The sequence below is a fragment of the Chenopodium quinoa genome, unplaced genomic scaffold, assembly GCF_001683475.1.
Source record: "Chenopodium quinoa cultivar QQ74 unplaced genomic scaffold, ASM168347v1, whole genome shotgun sequence".
Lineage (NCBI taxonomy): Eukaryota > Viridiplantae > Streptophyta > Magnoliopsida > Caryophyllales > Amaranthaceae > Chenopodium > Chenopodium quinoa.
Window position 1 is genome coordinate 2,674,391 of NW_018743616.1, and position 11,304 is coordinate 2,685,694.

At 31.1% G+C, this 11,304-nt stretch overlaps 1 protein-coding gene across 1 annotated transcript; it reads left to right on the forward strand.

The window, feature by feature from the left end:
* The first annotated feature begins 590 nt into the window (after positions 1-590).
* On the forward strand, positions 591-5,021 carry LOC110683048 (microtubule-associated protein 1B-like). The gene is made up of 5 exons (XM_021859386.1): positions 591-903; positions 1,473-1,601; positions 2,704-2,884; positions 3,831-3,874; positions 4,345-5,021. Exons 1-5 carry the CDS (start codon positions 885-887, stop codon positions 4,791-4,793), a joined length of 822 nt encoding a protein of 273 aa, XP_021715078.1. The 5' UTR covers positions 591-884; the 3' UTR covers positions 4,794-5,021.
* The last annotated feature ends 6,283 nt before the right edge of the window (positions 5,022-11,304 follow it).

Consider the following 11,304-nt stretch of genomic DNA (forward strand, 5'->3'; position numbering starts at 1 on the left):
AATGGGTTATAGTTCTTCCTACCGTACATAAGTGTTTTTTTTTTTTTTTTTTTTGACAAAAACCGTACATGGGCTTTAAATATAATCATTGCAAAACCTTACATGGGCTTTAAATATGATCATTTAAGTTAATCCAAGTTTAAGCAAGTTTTATAATACATTTGGACTACTTAAATTTAAGGCTTTTAAGCCTCATAAACCAAGTATTTCCATAAAACAACGCATAAAGCAGTTGACATTAGACAAAGAGATCAAGTTAAAAAAACAAAAGGTACTTAACAATCATAATATGATATCAAAGATCATGCACCCAATTATATACACTAACATTAATCAATCAGTCTATTCTACCAAATATAATCAAATAGAAAACTATATATTATAAATTTTTTGTCTAACTTGTACAACTTAACATTGGACCGTGCCATCACGCCTTCTGTACGTAACTACAAAATATTGCTTTCACCTCTAAACTCAATTGATAAGCCACCATTTGGCAATTTTTGTGGGACCCTCTCCAATCTGGCAGGAGAAAGATTCATAACATAACCAAATAATTATAAATTTAATCTTAGTGCTCAACAAGTTAACATTATCATATTACACAATATAGTTCAACTTAAGCAAGTAATTAATAAAATTTGAAGAATCTCTCTAATTAAATTTGTTTATTTCTTCTCTTTAATTAACAAGTTTTTGGTTTTGAAGGTGGCCTGTTCTTTTGCTCTTCTGTTTGCTCTCTGCATTTGTGTATTTGCGGAAGTATCAGAATTGCATAAGCAGGAAAAGGCCTAGCTTAATTACTTCACAAGAAGTAATTAATAGAGATTATTCAGAACAATCACTTGCTTGTTATTAATTAATCTCCTTATCTGTTAGTCGTAATGGCGGATTTATCAGCAGGTATGTGTATTTAATTATGTTTCTTAATTCTTTATATGGGTTTCTTGTTGCTGATAATCACATGTGTTCGCCTATGATGTGCATGCTCCTCGCATGCCGTTGCATATATGAAACAAAAGCAACATAATATTGTTGGAATAGAAGTTTATTATATGGTCTACTATTGATTAATATCATAAGTAGTAATCTCCTATGCTCTTACTTTTTTTTTATTTTTTTTATTTTTTTTTTTAATTGCATCATGTGATTAATTATTAGATGTGATATAGAATGCCCATAGTAAGGCCACAACGGTCCTCCTTATTGGTGTGTGCATCCCTTATAAGAGGGCGCATGTATGATGTGCCTTATATATATCGTTGCATATATGAAATACAACCATCTATTTGGTTAAAAGTATAGGTTGCGGTAAGGTAATACGAAGTACTTGTATAAGTTATTCAGGATGTATGTCATTTTTTAATTTTTTTTTTCATTATCTTTTTACTAAAAGCCTCTAATTAATACTCCATATATTTTTCAATGTGAATTATTGATTAACAATGGTTGAATTATGGTTTAATGAAAAGGTAACGATGACAAAAGCGTTACGAAGACAAATAGCTTCAAGATCTTTGGGAAAAGCCCAGCACGTACCGTGTCTTCCAAGAAAAGTGCAAATCCATTCATTAAGATGTTCACCCGAAGCAAGAAGTTAGGTATTCTCTTATCTTCTATTATCTCTTTAATTTTTATTTCTTCTAGTTATAATATTAGGCATTTTTTTCCATTCAACTTGCAAAGATAATTAATTATTGTGTCTATCAGTCAATTAATAAAACGTGTATGGGTTTTACAAGTTTGATTTAATCAACCTTTATAATAAGTTCCTAATCTATAAAAAAAAAGTTATATCCATCATCACGCCAGGTTATATAAAGTACGTGTATAAGTGAACAATATGGTTACTAATTTTAAACAATTGATGATTTACTTATTCTATTCTTGTAACATCTAAAAAAGACAAAACAAATCTATTTCATAGTACAAAAATATAGTTGCAAATAACATTTTTTTTTTTTTTTGAAATATATAACATATATCACTTGAATTACATGCTATGTAAATACAATATGCTGAAATACACTATATACCCACATAAAATACGTACCTTTGATTAATTCAACCATTAATCCGATTCAACTATATATTTTGTTATTTGTACAAGAGTAACCGTATTTTGTACTCAAACATTACTTCATACTTTTCAACAAAATTGAATATTCTTGCGCTGAAAATTTCTTCTTGTTTACGTACTCTAACTTACCTTCATATGAACATAATGAATTTTTTTACTCCGTATTAATTTGATATGTTAACGAGCTTAATTGTACCATATCATGCATAAGATTGTTGTTGACATATATACGGAGTATAAAATAAAGTCATATATAATCGTTTGATTATTAATTTATCAAACTCAAGTCAACTTGAGCGTCTCATTTTCTTTCCAAATATCTTCAATTATACTCAAGCCAGCTTGAGTGCCCATTTTCCTTCCAAATTTCTTCAATTATGGACGAATTGTATTTATTAAAGAGGGAGGCTAGGGAAAATGGATTCTTCATTCCTAGTTCCTACACACTCATCTCCCTCGCTTCTTTCTCTTATCCAAACAAGGGCAGTAGTTTTGCTCCCTTTCTCTCTATCTCTTCTTATCAAAACATAGTGTTAGTCTATATATCAATAGAGTAACGGTATATAGCATTAATAGCAATATAAAGCCGAATAATATCTGATCTAGCTTGCTGGTGTTGGTAGATAAGAAAAATGAATCGGAGGATGCTGATGAAAGTGATCCAAGTAACACTACTGAAGCTGATACTGAGGTGATCGGAGAAACTGCTCCGGCAACTCTCCTAGAAAAACTCAAAGAAGATGCTCCAAAAATTATTGAAAAAGTGGTTAGTCATGCTAAGGCAGAAAACCTGGCTGCAGAGTTGTAAGTTTTTGCCTATCTAATTTGTAAATCATTGGATCATTTTGTTTTCTCGGTAATGTCTTTATATATGACATGCCACGGGTGATTGAGTTTTGAAATCTACTCCCTTTGTTTCATAAGGGTGTCCCTGTTGGTTTACTCTATTTAGTTTTGAAATGATCAACTCCGTTTGTTTTATAAGGATGAGATAAAGATATTTAGAGACGATATGAGTGTTAATAATAGTGTATTAAATAATGAATAAAGTGAACATATATACATATAAATTATAGAGAAAATACAAGTTTATCTCTTTGATAAATAAAATATGTTTATCAAATGGCAAAACTGTAAATAAACCTACAACTTTTTAATAAAAATGGACTCCACATTAGTTTATTTATTTACAAATATGCCATGATAACTAGGCAAAATTGTTGATTTATTTACAGCCTTGCCATTTGATAAACGAATTTTGTTTATCAAGGAGATAAACTGGGGCTTCCTCTTAATTATATACGTAGTATATATGATGGGTCACGTGAGATAGGAGGGTAGAGTAGTTGGCTAGTTCTTCGACTTCCAGACATGGGGTCAGAGGTCAAATCTCACCAAGCACATTTTAGAAGGGATTTCCCTTACATCCCCAGCTACAATCTTGTTAGATGCGTAATTTCATCCTTATTGTAATATTATTGGAACGGAGAAATTAAAGTACATGGTATAAGAAACATTTTTATATAACAGATTTTAAACAAAACGCTAGAACATCTTTATGGAACAAATTAAGGGATCGGATTATATGCACTTCATACTTTTTAATCTATATGTAAGTGATGATTTGGACTAACATATTAAGAACTTGTTATGGACCTATAGTGTTTTAGCATAACGTACAGTTATTGAATACATATGTTTCAAAGTAAGATAAATACTCAATATGATTGTTTTGGTGATAATATTGCAGGACAAAGGCTATTCCAGTTGCCGAACGCAAAGAGTCAACTCCAGGTAAATTTTAATTTTTTAATTATAATGTTAATGTACTTTTTTAGTGTCAAATTTTATCATCCTAATATATACAGAGTATACCGGTTAATAAATGATCAATTTACTATCTTAAAATATGCGTAACACAATCTTGACAATTGATATCCTAACTTAATTTTAAATTTGCGACGTTGAAATATACAGTGGTGGATCTTGGCTAAAAATATTAGAAGGGCCAAAATTTAAATCTTTTACCTCTCGTTCAAAACTAATCATTATGTCCTGATATGTTATGAGTAAAATAAGTTTATTTAAGTTCATTAACTAAATAATTACAATAATTTATCAGGGGCCGGGCCACAAATGGCCCCGGTAAAAGGTCCCCTCTGGAAATATATAAATATCCCCCATGATAATTAATTAAATTATTACTCCATACATATTACTAAAACTGTTATAAAGATAAGCAACGTTTATGGACGTGATTGCAGCAACTGAAGAGAAGAAACCAGAGTTCTTTAGCAAAATAAAGGAAGGAGCTGAAAAAGCCAAGGAAGAGCTACAAGGTAAAGCCAAGGAAGAGTTCAAGAAGGTAGAAGGCGGTCTTACGGAAGCATACAAAGCATTCACATCAACATACAAGAAGGCCGCACCAATTGAGCAACAACCTATAGATGATAAGAAACTCGAAGTAAAAGATGTCAAAACCGATGAAGCGAACGTGCCTGTGCCATTGTCAAGTCCAAGTCCAACAGGGCTAGATCATCAAGATGATGTTGTGGCTGCTACCAGGGTGGCTGAGCCAACAAAAACGGAGGCAACTAGTCAACCAGGAGAGAACCCTGAGAATAAGCAAGAGGTAAATTGTTTCACTTATTTGGCAGAAGAGCTACAAAAGATGTGTGCAACAAGGAACAACAACAACAACAAAGAAGACTAGTGTTCTATATTTTTTTTATTTTTTTTTTTATTTTTTTTTTATTTTTTTTTTTTGCATGGATATATGTAAATGTATCCAATGGTGTATAATTGGTTCTAATTTGTAATTTTAACTTTGTATGGATTGGTTACAAGGTTGCATGTATGACCTTGATGGGTGTGGAATGATTGCAAGGATACTTTGTGAATACCATGATATTAATTGATCCTTTTGTTATATTTTCGTGCATGTAATTGTACGTAAAGAAGAAATTTCATAGTTATCCAATATCCATGTATCTATAATTAATTGCTCCATGTACTTTTTTGCATACAATTTTATTTTAACTAGTCTCAAATAAGACTAGTACATTATATGGAGTAATTTCATTCTTTGCTTGTTTTATGCAAAATTATTGATGTATTACATATATTTTTTTAGTAATAGTAGTTCAAAAGACAAATAATACTCTTTTCTTTCTCTATTTTGAATATTGTGTACCTAACATTTGGCAATCATATCTATATATGGATTATTTGCATACACTCTTTGACTCTTTGTTAATGAATATATTTCTTATACTTATAATAATAAATTAAATCTAATTATTACAATTTAACCAATATACTCATAATATTAAGCTAGGTACATAGTTGCAAAAACCAATCCCTTATAAACTTTTTCTTGAAGTGATCCAGTTAAGTTATTTTGCATTAATAACATTTATTTAAGTTGTTTTTCATGTGAAAATACAAGTTTATAATTTGTTTATCAAATGACAATGCAAATAAATCAACAACTTTTTATTAAATATGGGCCAACAATGACATGATGATTATTAGACATTTTTGTAGATTTAATTACATTTTAACCACTTGATAAACGAATTTTGTTTATCAACATACGTGATAAACTAGGGGTCCGTCATTTTTCATTGTATCTCTTATTTTTTTTACTTTAGAACTAATTATTGGCCCGAGCGATGCCCCGGTACATTATAATATAAATTAATAAGTTTGATCAAAATTAATTAAGAAAGGTTAATGTTGAAAATTATATATAAGTATATTTATGGATCTTGCTGACGAACGCCCTCTAGACATTAGATAAGCATTTAAAATATTTCCTAAAGTAGTATTAATTTGGAAATGTATGTCAAAATCACGCGTCAATCGGTGTAATTAATGTTCATTTTTATTTAATATTTCTACTTTTAGTTAGTTTATCCAACGCCCTTAGCCCGGGACGTTCGTTAATTAGCTTTTTCCTTTATGGATTATCTTTCATTAATATATATAAGATATGTCAAATTTAAATTGGGAGGATATACATACGAAGAGTTTTTCAAGTAAATTAAACATTAGGATTTTTTAGAAAAATAACACCACAAAATTCTCACGATTTTGATTATACACTAAAAAAAAAAGAAAAAAAAAAACCCAAAAATTGGATTTCACTATCACTTAACGGATCCTTGGATGGAATCTATTTAGTGGGGCCCGCCATGTACACGTGCAGTTGTTTATTGGTTTTAAAAAAAAATTAAAATAAAAAAAAATCCTAAACCCTAACCCAACCACCAACACCACCACCGGCTTCCCTTGGGAAGAAAGGCTAGTTACCTTGATGTATAGGCCACCAAAACTAGAAAAAAAGGACAGCAACACCAAGCACAAGCAGCAGCAACAATACGCACAAATACCCACCCAAGCAGCCCTCTTGAAAACCCTCGAAGTGCTTTGGTTTTGACACTTCGAAAGAGGAGGAATTTGAGCACGAATTGGGGATGGTTTAAGCAGCAAATTAGGCTTTGATTTCCCCCTTAATTTTCCTTTGAAACTCACGAAAAAGATGGGGAGGAGAGGGGTGAGTTGCTGCATCTTTTGATGGAAAAAATTGATGTGTTTTTGGCCTTCATTGTTTGATGGATTGCTGTAGAGTTGTTTCATGGGTAAAGATTTGTGTGAGATCGAAAAAGAGGTTAATCTTCCGATACAACAAGACAAATCAAGCAAAAATTTTCTTCACGGCTACAACAAATCGATGGAACCCCTCGTCGAAGAAGACTGTAAATCACAGCGATGTGAAAGAGGGTATAAAGAATGTACGATTTGCAGCAACAATGATCGTAACTTTGCTGAAAGGATGTTTTTATTTGATTCAATTGTCATGTATTTGTTTGATATAAATCTTTTTTGTAGATGTCGTATGACTTTTTATTTATGAATCAATCTTTGTTCAAAAAAAAAATCCTATTTTGCAATTAGATATAAATTTTTATAGTTAAATAATAATATTAAACTAATGATAAATATTGAAAATTACCGTGCATAGCACGAGATATTACCTAGTTCAAAACAATATCTGACGAGAATAACACCTTAAAAAATCATGCGAATAAATTTTCAATAAATTATGTTTATCTCTCTTACCTATCTCTATTGCTTTATATTTTATAAAAATCTACATGATTTTATCATTTTCACCCCTTGATTAGGTTTTTTTGCCAAAAAAAATTTAAAATTCATTAGTCAATTTTACTCTCATACGCATTGCGTGCATAAAAAAAAGTAGTATGTAGTGGAATATAAGGAAAGGGGGAAGTTGTGAAAACTTGATGTTTAACTTTTGAGCTACCCAGGCCATAATGACCCCAATATCAAATACTAGTAATTAACATTCCATATACATAATTCAATCAAGCTAATAAAAAAATTGAAAATAAATCAAATATTCAATTAATATTAGTTAAAAAGGAAATTTATGGGATAGTAAAAAAAAAAAAAAAAAATTTACCTTACTCCCAAAATTGTGAAATTTTTTTATACACCCTTGGTGCAAGGGTCTAAGGGTGTATTAAGGGTGTTTTTTGCCCATTTAATAACTTTTTGCTCATTTAAAAATCTTAAAATAAAAAAATAGATATAATATCAAATGAGCAAAAAAACCACCTTTGGGTTCACCTACTTTAATGTGCACCCTGATGTATATAAAAAGTTTTGTCTAAATTATATACATAGTACACATTTAATACTCTTAATTCATTGAAATTTAGAGATAGAAAATCTTTAAGGGATAAATAATTTTACATTTAATTATAATTATAAATTATACATTTTTTAAAACATCACGCAGGTATCGCATGCAAAGAATATTAGTACTTAATGAGATCGAGTCATTCGGATTGTAGAAACTAGACAAAGTAGTACATTAAGTCATCCATAAAAAAATAAAATAAAATAAAAATAAAAATAAAGAAAGCTTGACGGTAAAAATAATTACCGTACAACTCATTCAAACACATTGACATACAAGTGTCAGGTCATACCACAACATTTATTCTTGATTCGTCAAGTTTAGCCACTACACTCAATCTATAAATACGCCTCTCACTATTCAGTTCTTTCACTCACCTATTAAAAAAAAAAAAAAATTGTAAGAGTTTGATTAGTCTCAACGGCAATGGCAAGCAAGGATTTAAAAAATTATGGTCATCATAAAGGCCACAACTGATGAAACTAAGAAACAATTGGCAATTTCACAGGCGGAAAAGTTAGAAAAAAAAAATCAGCTTTTATATCTTAAAAAAAAAGAGAGAGAGAATATGTAACATGGTACCATGGTGGAGAAGAGGAAAGAGCCTTCAATATGAACAATATAACAAAAATATAATTGGTGACATTGTGTTTTATAGAATATTGTCAAAAATAAAACAACCTTTGGGCGGTCTTTTAAAAACAAAACGATCATTTAATTATTCCAAAATAAAACGACCTTTTGATTATTCCAAAATAAAACGACTTTGACATAGATCTATTCAAAATAGAATATGACCAGTTTGTAACCTTTTAATAGGTTAATAGTGACATGTGTCACAATGCTATTAGTAGTTTAATTTTTTTACAATTTTCTTTCATTAAAAAATTAATTTTAGTTTTTTTAAAAAAAAACCTCATCCAACTACACCCACCCCATGAACAACCACCTTCCTCGGCAGCCCCCAACCAAGACCCCTTCCTTTCCCGGCTTCCCTCCCTTTCCCCCACCTCACGCGACATCATCTCTCCTTATAACACGCCCGATTTACTAACTAATAATAAACCAGAATTAAAGGAAAATAATTAACCTTTATAACAAAACTGCGGGAGCATACACCTAAATCGGAGGTATCACTGCCACACTAAACAACTTGTCAGATGCTAAGGCCTACAAAATTCCAATAATTACAACCCAATAAAACTAAGTGAGCTATTTATACAACTTTACTTACTCATTCAAAACATTTCGAAACACTTGAGCCCCTTTAGCTACGATCACTTGATCAACCTGTTTAGACAATCTTAACTACTCTCCATTAAGGACAAATTCCAAAAATAGATCGTCGCAGGGCCACCATAAGAAAAAGACATAGCCGCAAATACAAGTGGCGCAACAAAAACAATACACACACGTCAACAAAAAACTGAGTATTCACCACATATCAGAATACAGAGAATGATAGAATAATCAATATAACTAGCTCACTTAAACAATGTAGATCGAAACTACATTACACATATATACCTCAAGGGTAAACAACTCCGTACTCTGAAAATAACCTTTGTCAAACCCAACCTCGAATAATAATACGAACCTTTACTAATTAACTCATCTATCCCAAAAGTGTGCCACACTCTTTGTTTTATACCTAGCCTTGGACATGGGTAATTCGAATAAATAAACCAACAAGTATAAAAACTTGAATACTCTCAATAACCAAAAAAACACCTTGAACCAGATCAACATACGGGCCAAAATCCCACTACAGGGGACCACAAAAAAAATATACTTCCTCCGTTCTTTTTTTATCGCATCACTTACTACTTTAGGAAGTTTACTTATTATTGCATCATTTCCTTTTTAGGATAAAAAATATCTATGTTCACACTGCAAATACCCAACATACCCTTATTTTTTCACACTTACTTTTTATTTTATCTTACATTTCATGGACAATTTTGTATTTTTACGTTTCTCTCTCTTACTTTTTTCCACTACCAAATTTTGCCTCGGAGGAAGTATAAAGATTGTACCTCATTCTTAACTCATGAGTATCATCTCCTTACCAACATGCATATGCCAAGGAGTCAAGGACTAAGGTCTATAACGCCAAGAATAAAATAATAATTCTCAACCTTTTGATCAAATAACCATTCGTAGGGTGCACATGTTCCCAAATAATATAACACAACATACTCGATCAATTCACAAAATATCTTAACTCTTACAGGGCAATAATACTAATACCCAAATTTAATCAATTCTCAACCCAAAATTACATTAGTACCTCTAAAATCTCAATAATAATACTCCCGATAACAACAACATTAAAAACCCTAGCATAATAACACAATCAATTAATATGATAATTAAATCATATAATACAAATATACAATACTAATCACATATATATAAATCTTGGTCTTACAAATAACAATTCATAAAATGTACACATAATAATACGAATTACAATCAATACAAATGATAATCTATAATCAAACAACTCCAATAAATCAATAGTGTGATTACCTTTTTGAGCCAAATACTCGTTCGACCCAACTCAGAGTGTTAATTACACCACGTTCACAAAGACCTTTAAGAAATTATTCGCATGAACTTGATGAGGCTTGGTCAATTGCAAATTTCACATTGGAAGGTGAAAGAATTAGTTTGGTTTAACGGAATTTAACGCCTTCATATACAACGACTAGCGATTTTTTTTTTATATATATATATATATATAAATATCTTGTAGGGTTTTAAAACATTTATAGGATTTAAAATAGTTATACATGCTTAAAAAACCATAAAGTCCTATTTATATTAAAATATGGTTTAAAACTTTCCTAATTATATTAAAAGTAACTTTTTTTTCCTATAAAATATATTATATAAAATCGTAAAATAATCGAGTATTACACTCCTCCCTTTCCCCCACCCCAACACCGTCCTCCCTCCCTTTCCCCTTTCCCCCACCCGACACTGTCTCCCGATGATTGGACAGTAGCTCAATCATTACTATTTTGCGCATCTCCCGCCAGTACGAGCCATAATACGAGCCATAAAGACTAAATGAAAACATAACAGAATTATAACCTACTCTACAAATATTTTGTAGGTCCTGTTTAAGAATACCTTGTCATTGGTGCCAAGGCACTCTTTCACCATTTCTGTTGTGCTCAAAACCAAGGCTCGGTGAACACCGAGCTTGATCATGAAAATTGGCCCATATCTTTCACCTTACGCTTAACATAAGGGGGACGAGGTTAGGGAGGTGAGGGTTGGTGGTGGGGAGGGGGTTTAGGTGATCTCACGAGGAAGGGGAGGGGAGGACCGGAGGAGAGAGAAAAGGTGTTTTATTTTATTTTTTAAATTTTTTATTAATTTAGAATCAATTTTTCAGATAACAAAAATGTTAAAAATTAAAATAAAAAAAGTCAAACCAATCACAATGCGACATGTGTCCGGTATTAACCTTTTATATAGGTTACCG